The sequence below is a fragment of the Lagenorhynchus albirostris genome, chromosome 9, assembly GCF_949774975.1.
Source record: "Lagenorhynchus albirostris chromosome 9, mLagAlb1.1, whole genome shotgun sequence".
Classification (NCBI taxonomy): domain Eukaryota; kingdom Metazoa; phylum Chordata; class Mammalia; order Artiodactyla; family Delphinidae; genus Lagenorhynchus; species Lagenorhynchus albirostris.
In genome coordinates, this window is record NC_083103.1 from 27,108,465 (window position 1) to 27,135,102 (window position 26,638).

The 26,638-nt window shown below is 36.8% G+C and overlaps 1 protein-coding gene across 1 annotated transcript in view; it reads left to right on the top strand.

Annotated features, from left to right (window-relative positions):
* Positions 1-23,148, top strand: part of DCDC1 (doublecortin domain containing 1) — a 457,088-nt gene extending 433,940 nt beyond the window's left edge. Inside the window, exons 35-38 of the mRNA XM_060160830.1 lie at positions 8,773-8,909; positions 10,190-10,369; positions 20,337-20,487; positions 23,000-23,148. Of these exons, the coding sequence (XP_060016813.1) occupies positions 8,773-8,909; positions 10,190-10,369; positions 20,337-20,487; positions 23,000-23,148 (617 nt within the window). The remainder of the gene's footprint in view (positions 1-8,772; positions 8,910-10,189; positions 10,370-20,336; positions 20,488-22,999) is intronic.
* The last annotated feature ends 3,490 nt before the right edge of the window (positions 23,149-26,638 follow it).

The following is a 26,638-nucleotide window of genomic DNA, read 5'->3' on the forward strand; positions in this document are numbered from 1 at the left end:
CTTCTAATTTGTTCTCTGAATAGTTGTAGAATTATTTAATTAAAGAATAAATGGAATTTCAACTATCCACTCCAATGAGCTTTCTAAGCTCTATTTCTTTATCAAATTAAATCAATAGAAAGTAACATATTAAAAACAGCACCCGGCAGAGCTGCTTTTACTGAATTCTGATTTTATATCATGTCTTTAGCTTTTATTATAATTAAGTATTAAAAAGGTATTTAAAGTTCAGTTGGCATCATCCACAATATCACTGTAGAAAACAGTCTTTTTAGTCAGATGGTGTCCATTATGGAGAAATCCATTAATGCAGTTTCTCTTAAAATTTAGTACTAAGATAAATCTTGTCTCTACTGCTAAACTGTTATGTTTTCTGCTATTAAATGTAAATTCATTGCTAACTTATAAAATACCTACTTGTGAGGATGGTCTTTTCTAGTTGCTGGGATTAGGAGGAGAAATAATAGCAAGTTTAAATTCAGTAAACTGCAGTCCCTGTTGGATTGTGAGCTTCTGTTTTTTTCCTTTTTTAAAAATTCAATCATTTTATCATTTTTTTAACATCTTTATTGGAGTATAATTGCTTTACAATGGTGTGTTAGTTCCTGCTGTATAACAAAGTGAATCAGCTACACGTATATATGTATCCCCATATCCCCTCCCTCTTGTGTCTCCCTCGCAACCTCCCTATCCCACCCCTCTAGGTGGTCACAAAGCACCGAGCTGATCTCCCTGTGCTATGCAGCTGCTTTCCACTAGCTATCTAGTTTACGTTTGGTAATGTGTATATGTCCATGCCACTTTCTCACTTCGTCCCAGCTTACCCTTCCCCCTCCCCGTGTCCTCAAGTCCATTCTCTACGTCTGCGTCTTTATTCCTGTCCTGCCCCTAAGTTCTTCAGAACCTTTTTTTTTAAGATTCCATATATATGTGTTAGCATACAATATTTGTTTTTCTCTTTCTGACTTAACTTCACTCTGTATGACAGACTCTAGGTCCATCCACTCACTACAAATAACTCATTTTCGTTTCTTTTTATGGCTGGGTAATATTCCATTGTATATATGTGCCACATCTTCTTTATCCATTCATCTGTCCATGGACACTTAGGTTGCTTCCATGTCCTGGCTATTGTAAATAGAGCTGCAATGAACATTTTGGTACATGACTCTTTTTGAATTATGGTTTTCTCAGGGTATATGCCCAGTAGTGGGATTGCTGGCTCGTATGGTAGTTCTATTTTTAGTTTTTTAAGGAACCTCCATGCTGTTCTCCATAGTGGCTCTATCAATTTACATTCCCACCAACAGTGCAAGAGGGTTCCCTTTTCTCCACACCCTCTCCAGCATTTATTATTTGTAGATTTCTGATGATGGCCATTCTGACTGGTGTTAGGTGATACCTCATGGTAGCTTTGATTTGCATTTCTTTAATGATTAGTGATGTTGAGCATTCTTTCATGTGTTTGTTGGCAATCTGTATATCTTCTTTGGAGAAATGTCTATTTAGGTCTTCTGCCCATTTTTGGATTGGGTTGTTTATTTTTTTGATATTGAGCTGCATCAGCTGCTTGTAAATTTTGCAGATTAATCCTTTGTCAGTTGCTTCGTTTGAAAATATTTTCTCCCATTCTGAGGGTGGTCTTTTCATCTTGTTTATGGTTTCCTTTGCTGTGCAAAAGCTTTGAAGTTTCATTAGGTCCCATTTGTTTATTTTTGTTTTTATTTCCATTTCTTTAGGACGTGGGTCAAAAAGGATCTTGCTGTGATTTATGTCATAGAGTGATCTTCCTATGTTTTCCTCTAAGAGACCTATAGTGTCTGGTCTTACATTTAGGTCTTTAATCCATTTTGAGTTTATTTTTGTGTATGGTGTTAGGAGTGTTCTAATTTCATTCTTTTACATTTAGCTGTCCAGTTTTCCCAGCACCACTTATTGAAGAGGCTGTCTTTTCTCCATTGTATATTCTTGCCTCCTTTATCAAAGATAAGGTGACCATATGTGTGTGGGTTTATCTCTGGGCTTTCTATCCTGTTCCATTGATATATATATTTCTGGTTTTGTGCCAGTAGCATACTGTCTTGATTACTGTAGCTTTGTAGTATAGTCTGAACTCAGGGAGACTGATTCCTCCCGCTCCATTTTTCTTCCTCAAGATTGCTTTGGCTATTCAGAGTCTTTTGTGTCTCCCAACAAATTTTAAGATTTTTTGTTCTAGTTTGTGAAAAATGCCATTGGTAGTTTGATAAGGATTGTATTGAATCTGTAGACTACTTTGAGTAGTATAGTCATTTTCACAATGTTGATTCTTCCAATCCAAGAACATGGTATATCTCTCCGTCTGTTGGTATCATCTTTAATTTCTTTCATCAGTGACTTATAGTTTTCTGCATACAGGCCTTTTGTCTCCTTAGGTAGGTTTATTCCTAGGTATTTTATTCTTTTTGTTGCAGTGCTAAATGGGAGTGTTTCCTTAATTTCTCTTTCAGAGTTTTCATCATTAGTGTATAGGAATGCAAGAGATTTCTGTGCATTAATTTTGTATCCTGCTACTTTATCAAATTCATTGATTAGCTCTAGTAGTTTTCTGGTAGCATCTTTAGGATTCTCTATGTATAGTCACGTCATCTGCAAACACTGACACTTTTACTTCTTTTCCAATTTGGATTCCTTTTATTTCTTTTTCTTCTCTGATTGGTATCGCTAAAACTCACAAAACTATGTTAAATAATAGTGGTGAGAGTGGGCAACCTTGTCTTGTTCCTGATCTTGTTCCAGTGGAAATGGTTTCAGTTTTTCACCATTGAGAATGATGTTTGCTGTGGGTTTGTCATATATAGCCTTTATTATGTTGAGGTTAAGTTCCCTCTATGTCTGCTTTCTGGAGGGTTTTTATCGTGGGTGTTGAATTTTGTCAAAAGCTTTTTCTGCATCTATTGACATTATCATATGGTTTTTATCGTTCAGTTTGTTAATATGCTGTATCACATTGATTGATTTGAATACTCTGAAGAAGCCTTGCATTCCTGGGGTAAACTCCACTTGACCGTGGTGTATGATCCTTTTCATGTGCTGTTGGATTCTGTTTGCTAGTGTTATGTTGAGGATTTTTGCATCTATGTTCATCAGTGATATTGGCCTGTAGTTTTCTTTTTTTTGTGACATCTTTGTCTGGTTTTGGTATCGGGTGATGGCGGCCTCGTAGAATGAGTTTGGGAGTGTTCCTCCCCCTGCTATATTTTGGAAGAGTTTGAGAAGGATAGGTGTTAGTTCTTTTGTAAATGGTTGATAGAATTTGCCTGTGAATCCATCTGGTCCTGGGCTTTTGTTTGTTGGAAGACTTTTATTCACACTTTCAATTTCAGTGCTTGTGATTGGTCTGTTTATATTTTCTATTTCTTCCTGGTTCAGGCTCGGAAGGTTGTGCTCTTCTAAGAATTTTTCCATTTCTTCTAGCTTGTCCATTTTATTGGCATATAGTTGCTTGTAGTAATATCTCATGATCCTTTGTATTTCTGCAGTGTCAGTTGTTACTTCTCCTTCTTCATTTCTAATTCTGTTGATTTGAGTCTTTTTCCTTGTATTCTTGATGAGTCTGGCTAATGGTTTATCAATTTTGTTTATCTTCTCAAAGAACCAGCTTTTAGTTTTATTGATCTTTGCTATTGTTTCCTTTATTTCTTTTTCATTTATTTCTGATCTGATATTTATGATTTTTCCTTCTGCTAACTTTTGGGTTTTTTGGTTCTTCTTCTCTGACTGCTTTAGGTGTAAGGTTAGGTTGTCTATTTGAGTTTTTCTTGTTTCTTGAGGTAGGATTGTATTGCTATAAACTTCCCTCTTAGAACTGCTTTTGCTGCATCCCATAGGTTTTGGGTCATTGTGGTTTCATTGTCATTTGTTTCTAAATATTTTTTGAATTCCTCTTTGATTTCATCAGTGATCTCATGGTTATTTAGTAATGTATTGTTTGGCCTCCATGTGTTTGTAATTTTTACAGTTTTTTTTTCCTGTGATTGATATCTAGTCTCATAGTGTTGTGTTGTGAAAGGATACTTGATACGATTTCAATTTTCTTAACTTTACCAAGACTTGATTTGTTAACCAAGATATGATCTATCCTGGAGAATGTTCCATGAGCAGTTGAGAAGAAAGTGTATTCTGTTGTTTTGGATGGAATGTCCAATAAATATCAATTAAGTCCATCTTGTTTAATGTGTCATTTAAAGCCTGTGTTTCCTTATTCATTTTCATTTTGGATGATCTGTCCATTGGTGAAAGTGGGGTGTTAAAGTCCCCTATTATTATTGTGTTACTGTTGATTTCCCCTTTTATGGCTGCTAGCATTTGCTTTATGTATTGAGGTGCTCCTATGTTGGGTGCATAAATATTTATGATTGTTATATCTTCTTCTTGGTTTGATCCCTTGATCATTATGTAGTGTCCTTCTTTGTGTCTTGTAATAGTCTTTATCTTAAAGTCTATTTTGTCTGATATGAGAATTGCTACTCCAGCTTTCTTCTGATTTCCATTTGCATGGAATACCTTTTTTCATCCCCACTTTCAGTCTGTATGTGTCCCTAGGTCTGAAATGAGTCTCTTATAGACAGCATATATATAGGTCTTGTTTTTGTATCCATTCAGCCAATCTATGTCTTTTGGTTGGAACATTTAATCCATTTACATTTAAGGTAATTATCAATATGTATGTTCCTATTACCATTTTCTTAATTGTTTTGGGTTTGTTATTGTAGGTCTTTTCCTCCTCTTGTGTTTCCTGCCTAGAGAAGTTCCTTTAGCATTTGTTGTAAAGCTGGTTTGGTGGTGCTGAGCTCTCTTAGCTTTTGCTTGTCTGTAAAGGTTTTAATTTCTCCACTGAATCTGAATGAGATCTTTGATGGGTAGAGTAATCTTGGTTGTAGGTTTTTCCCTTTCATCACTTTAAATATATCCTGCCACTCCATTCCGGCTTGCAGAGTTTCTGCTAAAAGATCAGCTGTTAACTTTATGGGGATTCCCTTGTGTGTTATTTGTTGCTTTTCCCTTGCTGTTGTTAATATTTTTTCTTTGTATTTAATTTTTGATAGTTTGATTAGTATGTGTCTTGGGTGCTTTTCCTTGGCTTTATCCTGTATGGGACTCTCTGCACTTCCTGGACCTGACTGACACTTTCCTTTCCCATAGTAGGGAAGTTTTCAACTATAATCTCTTCAAGTATTTTCTCAGTCCTTTTCTTTTTCTCTTCTTCTTCTGGGACCCCTACAATTCAAATGTTGGTGCATTTAATGTTGTCCCAGAAGTCTCTGAGACTGTCCTTTCTTTTCACTCTTTTTTCTTTACTCTGCTCAATGGTAGTTATTTCCACTATTTTATCTTCCAGGTTACTTATCCATTCTTCTGCCTCAGTTATTCTGCTATTGATTCCTTCTAGAGAATTTTTAATTTCATTTATTGTGTTGTTCATCATTGTTTGTTTGCTCTTTAGTTCTTCTAGGTCCTTGTTAAACATTTCTTATATCTTCTCCATTCTATTTCTAAGATTTGGGATCATCTTTACTATCATTACTCTGAATTCTTTTTCAGGTAGACTGCCTATTTCCTCTTCATTTGTTTGGTCTGGTGGGTTTTTACTTTGCTTCTTCATCTGCTGCATATTTCTCTGTCTTCTCATTTTACTTAACCTACGGTGTTTGGGGTCTCCTTTTTGCAGGCTGCAGGTTCATAGTTCCCATTGTTTTTGGTGTCTGCCCCCATGGCTAAGTTTGGTTCAGTGGGTGTGTAAGCTTCCTGGTAGAGGGGACTGTTGCCTGTGTTCTGGTGGATGAGGATGGATCTTGTCTTTCTGGTGGGCAGGACCACATCCGGTGGTGTGTTTTGGGGTGTCTGTGGACTTATTATGATTTTAGGCAGCCTCTCTGCCAGTGGGTGGTATTGTGTTCCTGTCTTGCTAGTTGTTTGCCATGGGGTGTCCAGCACGTAGCTTGCTGGTCATTGAGTGGAGCTGGGTCTTAGGGTTGAGACAGAGATCTCTGGGAGAGCTCTCGGCGACTGGTATTACGTGGGGCCGGGAGGTCTCTGGTGGTCCAATGTCCTGAACTTGGCTCTCCCACCTCAGAGGCTCAGGCCTGACACCTGGCCAGTGCACCAAGACCCTGTCATCCACATGGCTGAATGATGGGCAAGTCAGAAAGGAATCAGGTTTCCGGCCCTTGGATTGTGGCCGACTCAGGATTGGGGCTCCACAGGTCTGCCTCTGGATTGTGAGCTTCTTGAGCATTGGATGAAAGAGGAGGTTTGGGAGGTATGAACAGTGACCAAATCAATTATATTGTATTATTATAAGGATTGGTAAATACAGCAAATTTTTATTGAGCATGTACTGTGTACAAAGTACTATGGTAAGCTGATTTTACATTTCATTTGTAAGCATGATCATTGCTAATATTAATGAAATTGTAGTAATAACTTTGTGGGGTTTTTTTGATTAAGTTACAAATGCCAGATATTTACTACATGCTTAGTACAGAATGAATATTCACTAAACATTAGAACAGGGATTCCTGAGAAGGCAGTCCATTTTCCCAGTTGGGATCTTAAAAACAGGTAAACAGAACTGAAGGATGGCAGATCAGGCCAAAGTATCACCTTTGTTACATATAAAGGCAATGCTGGAACATTTTATTTAGTGTGAGAGCTAAATGGATCTGCTGACTGAAACCCCAAATGAGGTGGACTAATCCTTTCGGGCACATATGGTGCTGAACCAGGATGGGCCCTCCCAATAAAGGAGAGGTATGAGGAGAGCTGTCCAGGTGAGATTTATAGTCTGAAAGAACAGCAAAGTACCCACGTTCTCTAGCTTTCCGCATTAATAGTTAGATATTATCTTCCCCCCTCCCCCACCAATCACATGTGAAATAAAACAGAATATATGGAAAATGTAATAAGAAAATAAAAAGTAATTTATTCAATACATTTTTGTTTTGTTTCTATTTGTTATTCTTACCTACATAAAGGCTAGTTCATTATGAAAATCTTTTGTGATGATATTATGTCCCTTTATAAAAGTTAGAGTGCAAATGCTTTCATTTTCTTAAGACCGTTAGAAACAAGTTGACAAAAAACAATAATGCATGTGTTTTTTGCTCTTTCTTATATTCAAATCCTGGCTCTTAACAGTGTAAATGATAAACTATTGGAGAACTGTCTTTAGTTGAGCAAAATTTTAGTGTTCAAAATGCATTATAAATAAAATATTTATGGAGATGTTATCCACAAGAATTTATGCAGATAAATTAATGTTGTCTGTACATTATGAATAGAGTCAGCTGAAAACTATATTTGGCATAAATTTCTGTTATGTATTTTTCTGGTGCCACTGTGCTCTTCTCCAAAACATGTTGCCTAATGGCATTGTCACTGTAACTCATTGGCTGTTAATTCAATTATGTTTTCTCCATAACCATAAATTGCATATGAATGCTTATTAGGTACATAGAGTTCTGATTTCCCTGAAAAGTCATTTCTGCCACCTGTTTTTATTGCTGGATCTATTTACACAAACTTGAGCTATAAGAGCACAAATGTGTTATCCTCTACAAATACTGAGTTATTTTCAAAATGTTTTGTTCATAGTCACGGTATGAAAACCTGCACATTATAAGTCTCCTGGCAACAAAATTAGGACTTAACGTCATTTCAGTATTTCTATTATTTTATCCACCTAAGTGTTACTTTCTCAAAAAAGCCTTTTCTGACACTGCAGACTAGGTCAGCAGCCTGTTTTACATGCTTTTACACACCCTGTACTTCCATGGTGCAACACAGTTACCACAGTTATTGGTGTAATCATTTTCTTGACATTTGGCTTCCTTACCAAAGTGTAAGCCTTTGAGGCAAGGACTTAGTCTCGAACATGTTTTGTATGTGCACCATCCAGCACAATGCCTGACTCATACCTGATGTTCAACATAGGTTTCTAGAAGGAACATCCAAGAGAAAGCATTATTTGTACTTAAGAAGTTTCGAGATCAGTCTGAGACTCAGTGCTCAGTATATCTTCAACCCAGAAGAAGAAAACAATTTAATAAGTGTGACCTTTAAACCTCTTTTATAATGATTTAAAGTGGTCTAGCTGAAAGAATGCATAAATTCAAATCACCACACTTATTAATGTATGCCTGTGATTCTTTAGAATACACCATTCCGATAAATATTTTCTCTTACCACAGCTTCTTAAGAGCCCAGAGGACACAGCAGAGGTGTCAGAAACTAATCGTGTTCGCAGGGTATTATTAGATAGAAAAAAAAAAAGGCCTCCTGTCTCTTGGGTTAATATTATTTTAGAAATACTTAATCCCCAGGCTGCTAAACTAATTGTGGGGGAAAGGCTTATTATTAGTGAAGAGAACAAAACATATGTTCCATGACTGGAAGAGATGATGGGCTATATAGGTCATGGATTCTATTTGACTAAATTACCGCTGAACCATATCGTGGATGAGAGGTTGGGGCCAGTGTGGAAGTCAGCGTGTTATCTTTCTTTTCCATCTGTACACTGAGTATGCATATCCTGGCTATTTAAAGCCTCAAGCTCCCGTATGAAGAGACATTGTTAGATCTTATTACCTTAGGCATCTTTGCTTTTATGATATATTTAGTATTTTACCCTCTGCTCCCAAGTGAAATGATTTATGCATAGAAAGCCAAACCAATTTATTTGAAATCTGAAAGCCTATCATCAGAAACATTTCCAGAGACTTCTTTCCCCAGGGCGGCGGGTAGCAGCATGTCAGCCAGCCACCATGGTTCCCAACAAAAGCCCTGTGCAGCCGGTGGTAGTGGAAGGAGGCTGGACTAAGCAGACTCAAGAGGAAATTAAACTCATGGACCTTATAAGACATACAGAGGTATGATCTTTAGGACTCCAGACATTAAAGACTCAGGCTCTTTTATAAGCTTTTAAAAGTACAGTATTGAATTTTTAAATTATGCTATTAATATATTCTCGGCATCTGGTCAGTAATGACCACATAAGCATATGCCAAGCATTGAGTTGGCATTTGGAGAGTAACTATCTAAGCCACAGCCAGCTCATATGAAAGTCTGTTTTGTTTGAATGGAGACCAGAAATTATGACCTTAGCAAAGAAGAGAAAAAGGCCCAGTGGATATGTACAAAGGTAATTATAATAAATGTAGTCAAGTTGAGCCTTATGGCTTCATTGCTCATCACTCCTAAGGGTATGTCTCAATATGTAAAAAGAGGAAGGAGCAAAATACTAATTTCAATGGAGACATTCAGAAGTGAGGAATTCAAAAAGCAGTTTCAATCCAATTGATTAATCAGACAGGATTGCCAGACATAAAAAAGACGAGAAGAGAAAGGTCAGCTGTTGAGAGAGGATTGGGGATAGAGAGACCTGGGAAAACTTTTTGCTTTGTGAAGTTTTTCATCAAAATGATGTGTTCTTATTTAATAGGGTTTCTCAAATCATGAAATGTGTTCAATCTAAATCTTAGGCGTGTGCCCAAGTCAAGGTTACTAGAAAAAAGAAATTGACATCGCTAGAAATACGACTTCTTGCCAAGCTAAGAAGGATAAATCACTGACCAGGGAATGAATGCAAAGCATTGAACTAGGACATGCTTGAAGTAGGATGAAAAGCTGCCTGGCAGGGATCTGGCAGAATATAAAGGTGGCTGCTGTATTTTAAAAGACAGAGAGTAAAGATTTAAACAATAGTCATGTACATTCCCTTAAGCATGTCTTGGTTAAAGGAAATGATGCTGTGATTCTAATCAAAAACTCATTTGTTAGATGCAGAGAAATCACTCAGTAGGAGAAACGCCATGCAAAAATCCAAAAACATATCTCTATTTATTTCTCCAAATTATAAATGAAAGTTAAGTGCTTTGCCAAAATAAGTGCCTTATTATTACTACTCTAATGATTATTATTGCTTACAGTGATGCATTGAAGCAAGGGGGATTTACAGAAGAGTCAGTGATAGGAGAGGGTAATGTAATTCCTAAATCTTTTTTCTGTATGATGTACAATTATAAGGTATTTCTTTCAGCATATTCTACACACACATGCACACACACACACACACAGACACAGACACACACGCATACACACTAAACAGACAATTCTCTAACCATGGCATTCTCTGGGCTTTTCTTAACAGGCACAGCTTTCTGAAGTCCAAGAGCTGCAATCCAAGAGAAATTCTCCCACTGCACCTAAATGTGTATCATTCAAGAGGAGCAGCTTGTATAAGCAACCCGATGCAAAACGAGCGTGGATTTACCTAAATGGAGGCAGACCTGAAGATGGTACTTATGCCCGGGGCAAAACTATTTCAGAGGTAAACCTAGTGTGAAAGGAGAGTGTTTTATAGGCCTGTTTTCAAATTCCAGCGCTGACGTTTATAGATTGTTAGGTCAGGCAAATTATTTTACCTCTCTAAATCTCATTTTCTCATCTCTAAAATGGGAGTAATACTTTCCTCACAGGGTGGAGTCCAATGCTGTCTGACATAATGTGTGCATCAGAATATGACACTTGGCCAGCAGAGAACAATGACAATTAAACTCATTGCACCCAAGTTTAGAGTAAATCTAAACTTTAAGATAATTTAAAATAGTTTTCCTGTTCCATTTTAAACCTAGTTCACAAAAGAGTGATTATTCACTGGATGTGTTCCCCGTGGGGAAAACAACAGTATTCACTAGAGGAAATCTATCATATTCTTGTCACACAGATTCTTGGAACTATGACAGACTTTCCACTTTCCAGAATTAAAACGTTGACGAAAGAAAAGATGAGTAGCAGTTCATTTATTGTTTGCAATATCAATGATACAATTCTAAAAGTTGACATTTTGTCTTAGTCTTTAAATGAAAACTTTAGGTACCTAATAAATGGATTTTGGTAGAATTTTTAAAAGTCTTATTTGTTGCAGTGATATCTTATAATAGTTGTTGGGCTTTATTATTTGTGAAATGTTTTTATAATTTTTTCTGGGACAAGAGGAAGTCATATAAAGGTGAGATGTTGGTGGGAGATGGAAGGAAAGGCAAGACAGTGCAACAGGCAGGCCTGGAGGAGTTCATGGAGGCTCATGGGGGCACCTAGAGTGGCAGGGGCACCTCAGAGGAGTTATGCCCCTGAAGGTTGGTGATTTCAAAGTGTGATGGAGACCACTTCTCTTTGACAAGGACTTTGGATAAGAGCTGTGAAAGCAATTGCATCTCAGAAGTTGACAGCCGATTTGCTGTATTTGAGAAAGAAGAGAGAAAAATGCAGACAATAAATTCAAAACTAGGAATACAAGTAAAGGAACTTCATACACATGAGGAAGAAAAAGGAAAGTGATTTTTTAAAATGAGTGAAACTTTTTCAGGAGAGAACACCCTAGAACAGTTTCTATAACAAACCTGAAATGTTTCTTCCTTGCTGGTTTCTTTGAAAATCACAGAGTTTGTATTGCAGATGTTAAGTCTTAAGATGCACGTAACCATTGCAACTAGAACTGATACATTAGTGAGGGAATATGAAATGATTAATAAATAAAAAGTAGAGCAGGGACGAGGATTAAAGATAGCCTGTCAGGCTCAGGATAGCAAAAACTTACCATAACTTTTACAAAAATTACATATACCTGGTGAAAGAATGACTCTTTGATTTATGTGACTCTCATGTAGTATATAAAAGCCATGCCATACATATTATTCCATGATCATATAATTTTTTATGAACTTTGTACATAAAGGGCACTGTGCTAGATGCTGTAAAGTATTATCCTAATTTATGTGTGTGAAAAGGGTTTGAAAACTGTATAGTGCAGTATAATTGACAGGTTAACCTATAGCAATAGGAGGAATAAAATGACACGTGATCTATGTTCTCATTAAATGCATACTTCCAACTGGCAAAACATATTTGAAAATATATCAAGCTTTACTTAGGTTTATAGAGAAATGGGCACTCTCATGTCGATGGAAGTAAAACTTTTTGGAGGACCATGTGGCTATACAAATCATAAGAAAATGCACTTCTAGAACCTTATCCCAAGGATATTTTCATGAATTTATGCAAAGTTTGTTTGGTAAGAATAATTATCATGGGGCTATTTATGACATATATAGATTAGAAATAAACACTTATCAATAGGGAGTTGGTTAAATGAATTATAGTGTATAGGATGGAATATTACCATAATTAAAATCAACTTTAGAAAGAATGGCAATAAAGATGTTCAAGATATACTAAATGAAAGAAGCATACTATAAAGCACGTAGAGTTAGATTCTATATACATACATGCACAAACCTAAAAGAAAAAGACTGGAAGGATTTTATTTTTGGAAGTGTTTATTGGATGGTCTTATTACTGGTGGCCTAATAAAAGTGGTATTTCTTTATTATGTGTTTTTCTTTGTGTTCCATATTTGGTTATGATGAACACAGACTGTAAGAAAAATTTGCTAAGGGAGCTGACCTTCCTCTTAGAGAAATACTAACAGCATGTGATGAAGGTCAGGTCAGTAGTACATACAGGAAGTTCAGTAGTTCAGAGGAGGGAACACTGGGCCCACCTGGGGTGAAGGAGAAAGGCTCCCCAGAGGACGCAACCAGGAGCTCTGATGGAACTTGAGAAATGGGTAAGATTCAACATTTAGGCAGAAAAAAGCATTAACAAGCATGAGGGGCATCACACACAGAGGTATGGGTGTTAGAATTCATAAACATACAAGTAGATGGTACCTGGACTGAGAATTAGGGAGAGATACAGACAACTGGAGAGACTGTTCAAAAGCATATAGGGTAGGCTTCCCTGGTGGCGCAGTGGTTGAGAGTCCGCCTGCTGATGCAGGGGACACGGGTTCGTGCCCCGGTCCGGGAAGATCCCACATGCCGTGGAGCGGCTGGGCCCGTGAGCCATGGCCACTGGGCCTGCACGTCCAGAGCCTGTGCTCCGCAACGGGAGAGGCCACAGCAGTGAGAGGGCCGTGTACCGCAAAACAAAAAACAAAAAAACATATAGGGTGGACACCACATACTCTCTGTATAGTCTACTTGGGCTGCTATAACAAAATACCACAGACTGGGTGGCTCAGACAACAGAAATTTATTGCTCACACTTCTGGAGGCTGGAAAGTCCAAGATCAAGATGCCAGCAGGGTTGGCTTCTGATGTGGACTCTTTTTCTGGGTGGCAGATGGCTGACTTCTCACCACTGTGTCCTCTCAGAGCCTTTCCTCTGAGCACATGTGGAGAGAGAGCTCTAGTGTCTTTTCAGCCTATGAGTCTGGGGAAGGACACAGTTCAGTCCGTTACACTACCCCAGACTCAAGTGCGTGAATCACTAGTTTGTCTCTGAATAAGGTCATGGCATAGTAAAACCAATGTTTTGGGGAGACTAATGTGGCCTGTGTGTAGAAAGCTACTTAGGCAATGTCTAGAAAGTTTTTTGCATATTATTTCTTCTTTTGCTTTATTTAAAAAATGTTCTTTCTAATCTCTTTCTTTCCCTTTTCTGTTTTGATTTTGATTTTAGGGATCTGAATGAGATTCTTTGTCATCAGTTAGAAATGTATGCTTTCAGGCTCTCAGGCTGTAAAGAAAAGTTCAGGAGAATGGACTGTGTGTGTGAAACAAATAAACAACAGGAAGAGTAGGGTTCAGATTTTACTAGGGGAATCTGGCTGACAACACCAATTCCAGAGAAGCTCAGAGTTTCAATGGTTGGTAATTTTACCAGAAGAATGAGGAACAGAACGCATTTCAAGGTGCTTCACTCTACTTTCTGTAATGAAACCCCCAGAAGGTATTTGAATCCCATCTAATGCAGGCTTTCCCTCAACTTCGTTCACTGCTGTGGCTATTCTGGGTGATTGAACCACATTCTTCCTACCCAGTCTTTGAACATGGCTGGAGCAAACTCTCATCTCCAACTGGTGTAGGCTCATCTGTCATCAGTGCACCAAGGTGACACCCTCTCTAGGGTTAGTGGCTCTTTCTTCAGGGCCATCATCTTTCTCTGATTTATGACTATCAGGGCCCCTCCTTCTATGGTCCTAAAGCATCTGTCTCCTCTCATCCCAGCAACCTCTCTCTGATTCTACAGAATCTCAAAAGCAATGTGTTCTCTCACAGCCAAGCACAGTTCTGAATGCGTGAGTGGAAGCTGAAAGAATGAGAAACAGATTTTTTTGATTTGGAGAGGCAAGTACCTCATGTCCTCAGGGAATATGAAATAGTTCTGTGATGCCCACGTGAGCCACTCTGAGAGGACCTGGCCCATGAAAGCTCACAAAAGAGATTGTGGGTGAAGAATTATGTATAGAACATTGTTCTTTTATTATGAGTTTTTGTTATTGCAAAAATTACAAACATTTAATTTATATTACCCACTTTAAAGAAGGTACTTGAGTAAATTTGGATATATTTGAAAAACTGAGAATTAAGAATGTCATTAAAGGTCATAAGCTAACTAGATATTTTAGAACCTAATTGTACTGAAAATGCCTTTTGTTTTCAAATTTACTTTTAAAAGATTTTTGTAAACTCATTAACTGAGTCTCATGTAAATAGATCTTTGTGAACACCGAGTGAAAGAGCTGCAGATTTAAGTCATATTTTGTATTTGGTATATGCCGTTATTAAATTATATTTATTTTTCTGATTATAAACAGAAACACAATCTCTATAGACGAGTGACATTTTAGTGGTAAAGTAGGGGAAAGTATAAGAATTATCCTCATGTAGGATCTTTTCAAGCTACAGGAATTTCTCCCAGAGACATATCCACACAATTCTAGGACAGCTCCCCACTGCTCCCAGTCCAGATAGAAACTCAGTTAATCATACTCTCTGGCTGCCTTGGAGCAGAAAAATATATAACTGCTATGGGCTGAATTGTGTGTCTCCACCTCCCACCCCCCGAATTCTTATGTTAAAGCCCTAACCCCCAATGTGATTGTATTTGGGGTTAGAGCTTTTAGGAGGCAATTAAGGTTAAATGACCTTAAGGGTGGGGCCCTAACCTGATAACATTTGTGGGTTTATAAGAAGAGAAAAAGAGCGATCTCTCTCTCTTCTCCCATCATATGAGGAAGGCAGCTAGCTGTCTGTAAGCCAGGAGGAGCTCTCACCAGAAACCAAATCAAACCACAGCTTGATCTTGACTTGCCAGCCTCCAGAGCGGTGAGAAATAAATTTCCTTTGTTTAAGCCACTCAGTCAATGGTATTTGTTTTGGCAGCCCAAGCAGTCTAAGATAGTGACTATTGTTATGGAAAATTTAGAAAAACTGCAAAACCATATGAAGCATACGAATCTATTGTAATCACTATGAATTTTTTGATTATTTGAATAACATTTGTTCTGTTTTCTAATTATAAAACAACATACAGCCAGTGCATTAATATTAGAAAAAGGAAAAGCACCAAGAAGGAAATGAAAATTCTATCACCCACAAATAACCACAGTTATTAAAATTTTAGTAGATATATTCCTATGGTTTCTACATGGTTATTTATATATTTGTTTGCCATTGTGATCATAGTAGATCACATGGTATATATATATATAATTTTGCAACCTGTGTTATTCGCCTAACAAACTGTTGTGACTTTTTGCCCACATAATTTAATATTCTGTAACAAAACATTATTTTCAATGGCATCATCATCTTCTATCAACTGGATGGATTATTACTTACTCATCCAGTTTTCTATTGTTTGCCATTTAGATTGTTTTTAATTTTTTGCTATCATAAAGCATGCTCCAGTGAACATATCTATATATAAATCTTTATTTAATTTTCTGATTATTTCCCCCAGATAAATTCCTAGAAGAATTGCTAGGTCAAATTATGTAAATGTGCTTGAGAATTTTGATAGCTATCGCCAGCTTGTTTTCTAGGACCATTTCAGGAGTCAATGCTCCCACAAGTGATGAATGAGAGTTCCCACTTACCTGCTGTTTACATGAGTTATCAACAATGCTAATTGCCATCACTTAGAAACATGTATTTGCAGGTTGACAGGAGAGAATGTTATACCCATGCTTTAATTTATATATCTTTAATTATTTGTAAAAGTGATTTTGACTTGCTTTGTTTTACCATTTATTAGTAATCTGTGAATTCCTGACAAATTCTTTGCTATTTTTCTGCTGGAAGTATTTTTCACACTGATATGAATCTTCTTTTTTTAAAGTAACAAGCCTACTATGTGTAACTTTGTCAGATTTATTGTAACAATGATCCAATTTGCCATTGTGTCTAGGAGATTTTTTAAGGTACAGAAATTAATATATTTTAAAAGTTTGTTCTTTGCTTTTCATGTTCCAATAGTATTTTACTATCCTTATGTCATATAAAGATTCATCTTAAGATTTTTATAATTGTGTCTTTCCCGTTTACTTTTTAAACTGTGTGAAACTTCCTTCTGGTGTAAAATTTGAGTGAAGCTATTTTGTCTGTTTTATTTATTGGCTTAAAATTATTATCTCAGCCCTACTTGCTGAATAATCTTTTTTGTTCTCCCCATTGAGCTGGAATACAAACTTTATAATATACTAAATTCTTATTAACTTCTGCTTTTAGGCTATCTAATACTTTTAGAATTACTATAGCTTTTTAATATATTTTAATATCTGATAGAAGTTGCCTAATGTTGTACTTTGTTTTCAGACTTTACTTGATTATCCTTGCCTGTTGATTTTTATAGATGAAGTTTGGAATTACATTTCAACACCCTAAAATCATCCTACAGGAGTTTTGACTGTAGTTATGTTAGGCTATTAATTACTTTCATAAGAATTGACACCTTTTACAATATTCAATCTTTGCAGCCGGATTGAATTCTCTGGCATTGTTTTATATACATATACATCTTTTTTTTTGTCCTTCAGTAAAATTTTATAATTTTTTATAAGGAAGGGCCTCACATTTTAAAATAATTGACATTCTGAGTTGGTTTGATGTTGGGATGAATTTACCCCCACTGTATTTTTTTAAATACTTTTTTTTGGTGAACAACATAAAACTACTGATGTTTTATAATTTATTTTGTGCTTGGCCACTTTACTAAGCATTCTTTTTGTTATTAATTTCTCATTCAATTTACATAAATTTTCTAAGAATGAAATCATATAAAGTTCACATGGTGATGATTTTGCCTACTCCTTTAGAAGAACTGTTTCTCTTATTCTGATTTTTTGTTTTATTGCATTGATTATAATCATAAAAGTAAATATTCCTAACGATGGAAAAAAAGAAGAAACAGCATCTTTTTCCCCCATGAATAGCTAGAAAGTTTGAATGCTTTGGTTTCTCTTTTCCTTGCCCATGTCCCTTTTTGGTGATGTCTTACATTTTTACTTTATTTTTTCTCTATGGAGACTTACTTTAAAATTTTAAATTCATTTATTTTCTGACCATTTTTATAACAGCTGTATCATGTTCTAGTGGTCTTACTGCTTAATATTAGTCACTTTATATTATGACTTTTCCATGGTGATGGAATTTCATTCATTTTTTAATAATCCGAAATGTATCTGAGTGATATGTTTTCTGAGTTTTTGTACACATAAGGATATCTTTTGTTTCCTGTAACCTAAGTAATAATTTAGCTGGATACTGAGTTCTTATACTGAAACCTTTTCCCCTAAAAACTTCAGAGATTTTCTTTCATTTTTTTTTTTTTTGGTATTCATTGTTGCAGAAAACAGGTCTAAACATAACTGAATTTTTCCCCCATGTCTGAAAGTCATACTTTTTGCCCAGTTATATTTAAATACTAGTCATTTTTTTATTAACTGTGCCTTATCCTAGGTTAGCCTATTTGATCTGAAGACATGGGTCTTTGAAACAGGAACATTTTCTTCTGTGTTTTGAATAATTGCTTAAGTTTAATTTATTCTGGATTCTTCTCCAGTAACACCAATAATGTATAGGTTTAATATCTGATGTCTTGACATTCCAAATGTTTTACATTTTTCTCATAAATTTTGTCTTATCCTTTCTCTGTATCCTATGAGATTTTCTCAACTTAGCCCTCCCTAATACTGATTTGATTTTCTACAAAATTAAGTCTGCTTTTTCCTGCTTTTAAGACGGAGTGTAATTCTGCTCTTGAGTCTTTTATTTCCTTACCTCTCATTCGGCTGTCTATTTATCCCAATTTAAACCTCTGTTTCTTCTCTTACCAGCTGTGTGACCTTGGTTATGATATTAATGTCTTTGTTCTCCATTTTTCTCATCAACAAAAGGGGGATAATAATTGTTTCCACAGAAAAAATATTAGATTGTCCTTAGAAACTTTTAGAAAAGTTTCTAGCCCACAGGAATGTGCTAGTAAATTTTAACTGCTATTGTTGTTACCATCGTCATTATCACCATCATTATCTCTGCCTGCATCTCAGCAATGCTCCTTTCCTTTGAGCTGTTGTCATCTCATTTCTGTGTGTGTGTGGGAGTGTGTGTGTGTGTGTTTATGGAAGTCATATTTTACCAAATTTGGGGGGAGCACAATATAGGTACTCTCTAAAATGTATTTGTGCTCTAAATCTTTTTGTTAAATCTTCACCTTGTGTACAGATACCATTTTTATGTCGTAGAATATTTTCATAAGCCTCATATAGTTGCTGATGTTCATTTTTCTATTTATATCTCCTCGTTCAAGGAGAGATCTCTTGACAGAAGACATTAGTTCTCCTTTGTTCTCCTAAATTTTGACTTGGGAGCTGTTAGGATCCACCCCTAGATCCTGAATCAGAATCAAATGGCTGCTGACTGGCTGTCATTTAGCAAGAGGTGTAGGACTGCATTTAAGTCCATTCTCCCACTGCTCTTCTCTAACTATCCCACTCTACAGATGGGAATGTATTCTGGGATAATTTCCATTACTGTTCAATTCAGTGCATTCATCTCTTGCTCACAATAGTGAGTGAAAACTTCACTCTCTGAATTGCATTATCTCACCACTTCTTTCATGTCTTCCTTCATATTACTGATTCATTTTCCAAATGCAAGATGCCATTACTTGCCCAGCTCTGCCCACTGCCACCCTGCATTGCTGTGAGTTGTAGCTCTTAATTCGATATATAAAAAGAAGTACTGCAGTCGCAGAAGTGACTGCAGTGGCCATGAGAGAGATTCTTGGGGTGATAGGAATGTTCTAAAATTGTACTGTGGGATGGTTGCACAACTTTATCAGTTTACTACAAATCATTGATTGTTTCGTACTTGAAATTAATGAATTTTATGGCATGTAAATTAAACCTCAATAAAGCTGTTAAAAATTTTTTTAAAAAGTATAGAAGGTGAGTTGGAACACATGTGGACCTGGCTCCTTCATTTTGGGAGAGCAGGTGTTTGACCTGCATGATAGGTAAAAGCCATATAGGCAGGTGTGTGGAAACCTCTTACTTTCCTCCTGCTTGCTTGCATTGTTTTGTCTTAAAGTCTTATTCAGACTAATGGAACCACCCTTAGGGGTCTGGTGACAGGTTAGCCAATCTTTTTAGTACTCTTGACACTTCGTATCTGTACATGTGTTTTTATGAATATTTCAAGGAAAATTGAGAGAAATTGAATTAGGCCCCTAAACATAGTTTTTAAATTTACCAATTGAAAAGAAAAAGACTTTTGATAATAGAATCATAGAGTCAAAGAGGTGTTAGACCAAAAATTTGATTTTACAGTGAAAGAGACTCTTTCATAGGGAAGTTGCCTGACTTGTCTGAGTCATACAGAGGCCAGAGCCAGGTCAGTGCTTTTGTCCTTCTAGCTTCTTGCTCACTGAAAAAAAAAAATGAGCTATTCTAACAAGTCTAGATTCTTCAAGCCAAGGTCTTTCATATTTAGTCATTTCTTAAACAGCAAGAGGCCTCTTCTACATGGAAAAATAGAGACCTACAAGGACAACTCCACTGACAAGCACTGAAGTTCCTTACCGTTTAACACATTAGGGAACATTTGTAAGCCCTTCTTCTCATCTCCTTCTATACCTCTTCCTTGTTTTTGTTTAACTTTTATTGGAGTTTAGTTGATTTACAAGTTGTGTTACTTTCTGCTATACAGCAAAGTGAATCAGTTATACATATGCATATATCCACTCTTTCTTCAGATTCTTTTCCATATAGGTCATTACAGAGTATTGAGTAGAGTTCCCTGTGCTATACAGCGTACCTCTTTCTAACAATTATAAGTAAAATGAATATTTATATCATGATAATAGTTCTCTTAAAGGAGTTGATTCTTTAATATGTAATTATGGTGTGACATTCCACATCCCAGTATGTGTGTCCCTTTGTGTTTCAGCTGCTGAGTGACTGCTCCTCTCGTCTCAAACTGGCCCACCCAGCCAGAACACTGTACACCCCTGGCGGAGAGCCAATTCACTCGTGGGACGACATAGAGCGAGACATGGTCATCTGTGTGTCCACAGGGCATGGCTTTAGAACCCAAAGAGGTATGGGTGACGTTTTCTTTTCCATCAAGTGTTTGAAGAATTAAAGCATTCACTTGTTTCTTCAAAGAGCTTGTTTACTGAATTTTACATCCCATCATGATGATTTTTAATAATTATCCTCCTCCACGCTTTTCTACTCCATGTTACTAAAGTTAAATTCAAGTATTTATTTGTTGGAACCTCACTTTTGACACTGTGTGCTCTAAAGAATTCAAGTTCTGTTAGTCTTGAATTTTATCCAAGGGGCTTTATTTGTAGAAATTCTAAAGGGCCTCCTTTGAAGGTATTCATTCTTTAGCATGAACCCTGAGGAAAGTGAGGCTTCCTTGACTTCCCACTCTGCAAGTTATTTAAAACTTAATGTTTCATTAATAGCAAATATACAGTTTACAGACTTTTTTCTTTAGTAATAAGTAAATATATGCTTGTTTTATTATCTTGTCTATCCTTTGATTATTTTCTTTGATAAATGTTAGAAATGGAAAAGAACATACGTTTGTTATTAAACTAACTCTTGTCCTTTATCCTGTTTATCCTGAGGAATTTAAAACCCTTTTCTGGAGTAGGTATACATTAGCAATGACATAATTTTCAGGATATTTTGAAGAACACTGATATCATTTTAAAGGAAGTTAAAAGATTCAGAAGTGAATTACCTGGGGTCCTTAAAATAACTAATGATAGATTATCTCTTTTAAAAGTGACCATAGGATTATTGTTACTATGTTGTATATAAGGTATAGAAACCAAAAACTTTTTAAAAAGTTGCAATCATATCTTCACACTTAGCCCAGAAAGGATAAAAGTATAGGAACGGAAACTAAAAAGTAGGAAGACAAGGATTTACTGGGATGCCTAGCACTGTTGTGAGGATGCCACACATATTCCCCCAGCACCATCTTACATCAAGGAAGAGGTGCCAATCTTTGTATTCTTTGTATTCTGTTGTCCCATCATTCACCAGTACCCCTCACTCCAGCTCTTGGTGATCCTCACTATGTGATTACTTAGAAGAACACACCAATGATGGGGTTCCTATCATGAATAAGTATTAGTTGACAGCTTTCTGTGTTCCTAAAGTACATAGCCTATAAAAGAAATATAAGCCAGGGTTCCTTCGCTGAAAGAGTTTTCGATCTAATTGAGTATATGAACACACTTGAAGTAATTGAATAGTAAGCAGATAAGTGGTGCAGTAGAAGATACTTGCCCAGTCCCTTCATTATTTATGCTTAATCTTTCGTACTCTTGGGATGACTTTCTGTTACCTGGACCCCACCCTCCTGGCCTCACTGTATTCATTAGGTCTTTCTGATAAATAAAGTTAAGTATGCTACAGGCAACCTAGCCAAAAGGGTATCCAAAACACAAAGAGATATGTAGGCTGCCTTCCTAGAATCACACTTGTTCCCAAGAAAAACTGCAAAGAGAAAAGAGAAAACTAGAAACGCAAATATTACTCTCCTTACCATTTTCCTCCTTGTTAGCTCTGTGGACCTTTGACAAGGCTATGTAGACAAACATTCATTTCTGCGTCTTCAGTTCTTTAACCACATGAATTACTATGACGTGAAAGAGTTGTTTCTTCTCCTCTGAAAATGGGTCCCTATATTACCTTAATGGTGAAAGTGGTGGTGGTTTCCCCAGTTGTCTCAGTTCTTTTCGGTGGGTGATACATGTTCTAGAAAATCTGATTGATAGCAGAGAGTCTAATTTAGTTGCTCTTTAGAAAGTTCTTTTATTGTATGAGCTGTCATTTTATTATTTTTCCTGAAATAATTGAGAAATAATCATTTAGTAGAAATCTAAATACTCAGAATGCTTTAAAACAAGAGAGAAATGCTACTAGCATTTATATATATTATATATACATATATATATATAACATATCTATACTTGTGAAGGGACATTTAATTAATCATTCTACTCATAATTTTTCTGTGACCTACTGGCTTAACTATGTAGTAGAAAATAAGGCAGCCTGGGAATTTCAAAACTAAACACCTTATAAAAACTTATTTTATGTGCTATAATGTAAAAACATTTAGCATGTGAAAGTTAGCCATCAAAGAATCACACTGGGTCTTTGAAAAATGGATTTGTTTTGGCAAAACAAATCAGATGCTGTTAGAATAGTTTCTTTCACACAAACCCCCAACAAAATCAAAAGAGTGCTTTATGCTGTTTGTCATCAAATCTGAACACTGTTCTCAATGCTGTGTTTACCATCTTTTCAGCGGGCTCAGTTTTTAGACCACTCCTAGGTTAGCTTCCAATTCAGGCTTTACAAAAAGCTTGGAAGGAAGCCCTCTCTAGCAACTGCCATTCTGTAGAAATCCAAAGGATGTTAACACATATCTGATGTGATAAGCAAGTCAAGTGTGTAATGAGAGAGGCCGACGTGGGAGTCGAGGATTTCTGAAGGATCTTCAAGATTTTCATCATCCTGAACTTTTAATTATTTTCTATAAATACATTGACTTGTCTCTCAAAATAATTTTTTTTTTAACAGAGTTAAAGCAACTGGTGGAGGTCAGAGCAAATTATGCCCGAATCCGAAGGCAGCAGGGCCCTCAGGCCACAGACGCTGTGTTGTCACCATCCACAAAGCTTCAATCTCTGGTACCTCTACACAGTGAATTCCTGTCAGACCCATCATAGTTTGTGCTGTGTTTCGCTGGGGTAGCCTGTGCGGACATACTCATATGCTTGCCAGGATGTTATATGATGATTAGTCATTGTTTTCATAATTCCATGCAGTCTCTTTTAAAAGTTATACCCTCTACCTTTTACACAGGGTGGCATTTGGTGCCTCAAATCTGTTCTTAGAAAGACAACAGAACCTGACAAAGCAATGTCAGTAAAATAACTATCTCAGGTGTATTTTCTTCCAGGAAAAGAAAAAGGAAAATACTAGCTATTATTGAAAAATAATTTAGTGGGGTCAAGTAGTATATATTATTATATATACTTTTAAAATTATATAATATATATATTTATATAATATATATAATTTGATAATAAATAGACTGACAATTTGAGTGTATATATATAGTTATACACTTAAATTTAGTGGGGTCAAGTAGTATATATGTTCTATATATAAATAACTTTGCATTATTTATTTTATATCTATATGAGTTATATATACATATATAATTTGATAATAAAAAAGACTCTTTGACTATCTAATACTAAATTTGACCCAAACTGACAGTTTTCTGGCTCAGCCACTATATTTTTCAAACTTGCATGTTAAAATCCTACATTTACTAAATGGAATGGCTGGTGGCCACCAAACACCACATGAATTGATCTTTCCTCCTCCCACTTTCCTTCAGTTTGGCTTGTGGTTACAGCACAGGACTCCTGATGGGGCACAGCTAGATGTTGTTCACAAGAGTGAAGCTGGATAATTCCTGACATAAGCTCAGTAACCAAAAGTTGTAGACTGTGTCCTCAATACAGAAACTTAGGGAAAGGATATATGCACTACTTGTAAGAAAAGTTATGTAAGGATTTTTCTTAAGGGGCCAAGGGAGATCCTTAGCAATCTTAAGTATCAATCTTACAGGGAAAGAAGAACTTACCTTTTAATTTCTTTCTGTGATGAAGAAAGAATTTTTTTTTTTTTAATGACAGTGACAAATCAGAGTTTGGCTTCTGGTTCTGGTGAAAATTTTCCAGAGAAATGCTCTTCTCTCTCTGTCTCTGAGAGCCATTCCCACCTCTGTCTGAATATAAATTGCAGCCTGGCTAGGTGTGTACAGAATGGCTCAGCTGGGCTCACTCTTCCATCCACCACTTTAATGTGATGTAGGAAGGCAGTAGATCATTTCTACTGAAGGGGGCTCTTGGTAATCGCTGCAAAAGGCCTAGTATTTACTCCCAGTCTGCAAATCAGTAAGGCCGCATGAATAAATTCCTGCTGCTTCCCACACCACTGAAAGCAGAGACCATTGAGGCAAAATTTCACATTACATACACAACAATTTGCCCTTTCGCAGACATCTTCTCTATGTGTTGTGCACTGTTAGAGATGTGAAGTCATTCCACAACACCTTTGTGATACGTATGAGAGAAAAATTGCACGTGTCCCCACCTTGCTTTTCCTTTTGTTTTACGAGAAGGAACATGCTCCGGTCAGAAAGTGGGCCAGTAAGATTCTTACCTGTTGGGCCTCTTCTTACAATAACTGGATTACAATCCCCAGAGACACGGAACTTGTTATTTCTTTTCAAAATTCCTTGAAATCAAAGGCATTTCTCTAGGTGCAAAAGTACCTATCATTCTGCTGCCAAGGAAAAGTTGATTTGCTATGAAAATGGCATAATTTCACCACAGATCAAATGTGCAGATTCTTGTGAAGTCTTCACTGTTGCGTGTGAACACGCCTGAAGTGAAAATTGGTAATATCACACAACATTGTATCAAGCACCAGGAGACGTAAGGCAAAACTCTTAACTGAACTTTCTTATTACTAGTAAATGGGATTTTAGATGTAATATAACAGTCATCAACACATCACATTTTACCAGCAAGGCAGCGGCACTTACTTTGTCGACGACGGCTTGCTGGGGATATCTTGGCGGTTCATAGCCACTTTTAACTTAAGACTAAGAACAGCCCTGCTCTTTCCTTATTATTGACCTTCCTCTGTGGTTGGCTGGAAGGTGGACTGGGGAGCAGTTACTCCACCTTCAGCAAGGACTATAGGATAAGACTGTTGGCAATTCTGTTCAGCCCTCCAAGGATTTTCATAAACCCAGTAATTTCCTTTGGGGATATGTTTATCAAATTTGAATCAGCCTCATACATATAAGTCACATTTCAATATTTTTCTATCAACTGGAAATCATTTATTATTAAATACTAAAGCAACCATACTCAAGTCCATGGCCTTCTCCAGAAATTTATTTCCTGCTGGTTCACAAACACCCTTAAGTTGATCCAGATGTTAATCAACAGTGTACCAGCATTTGTGATTGTCCTCAGGAGAAAGGAGTTTCTGGATGTTTCTGCCCCACCTCTAGCTTTTGTTGCCTGATTAAGTGTTGGGATGAAGTTGCATGTTTCTAAGCAAACTGACAAACCGTCAAACTGTCTAAGTTTGACAAGCATTTTGAGATTATGACAGCATTTATATATAAGAAGCACTTTATCTGGGTGCTTATGTCAGGTTTATAAAACAGGACACATTAGAAATGATTCAAAATCCAAATGCAGCTTTGTGGCGTGATAACCCTGCATTTCCATTTTGTTCTTGATTGTTCATAATGACTAAATATTTTTTTGTGGATCAAGAAAACAAAGCAACAAACAAGCAAGCAGATAATAACAGAAAGGTAAAGACAAATTTGTTCTCTTTTGCAAGAGAATCACTTAGAAGTTGTGGCCACTGGCTGTTGCAGCATTTGTGAGCCAACCTTTATTAATAGCCCAGGTGCGCTGCTGAGCGTTGTTGAGATCTGTGATTCACCAAGACAGCAGTTCTTTTTCTGACATCATTTGGAAGGGAGTGATCAGAATCCACAGGGCTGTGTTATTCTGGATTGTCCTAAAATGAGATGCAAACGTCCTCAGGTAAATGGAATTTGGACCCAGTGGTGATCCTCAGTTGCTTTTATTAAATCAGTTACCTCCTGCCTCTGAAAAGATCTCAACCCCTCCTAAGGCTAGGTTAAGCAGAAAGAAAGAGCAGCAGTTTTTTGTTCTTAACACAATAAGCTAGAATTCTAAGTAAAAGGCATGGTTTGGGGCTGCTTGGCCATAAGCAAATGCAGAGCAGGATCAACAAAGACCACTCAGGCGAGCGCTGATGAAAGTAAATGGACCAACCCGGGTAACGGCAGACATTCAGTGGGTGCCTGCCGCCAGCTGTAGCATTTCCTAATTCTGCAAGTCTGTAATACGAAACTGCTATCGGTAGGCTGCCACCCTGTGCCATACGTGCAAATAGAAATATATGAGGGGAGAGGAAGTGCTTATGCCCATGGTGCAACTGGGTTGGGGGAGGGAGGAAGAAGGAGACAGGAAATTATATTTATATGGCAAGTACAGTGGTGATTCTGAATTGGATGTGCTGTCATTCATTGTCTGCTGTATTCCTGTGCGGGTTTAGGGGTAGATAGAGCGTTCAGTCAACCGCTAG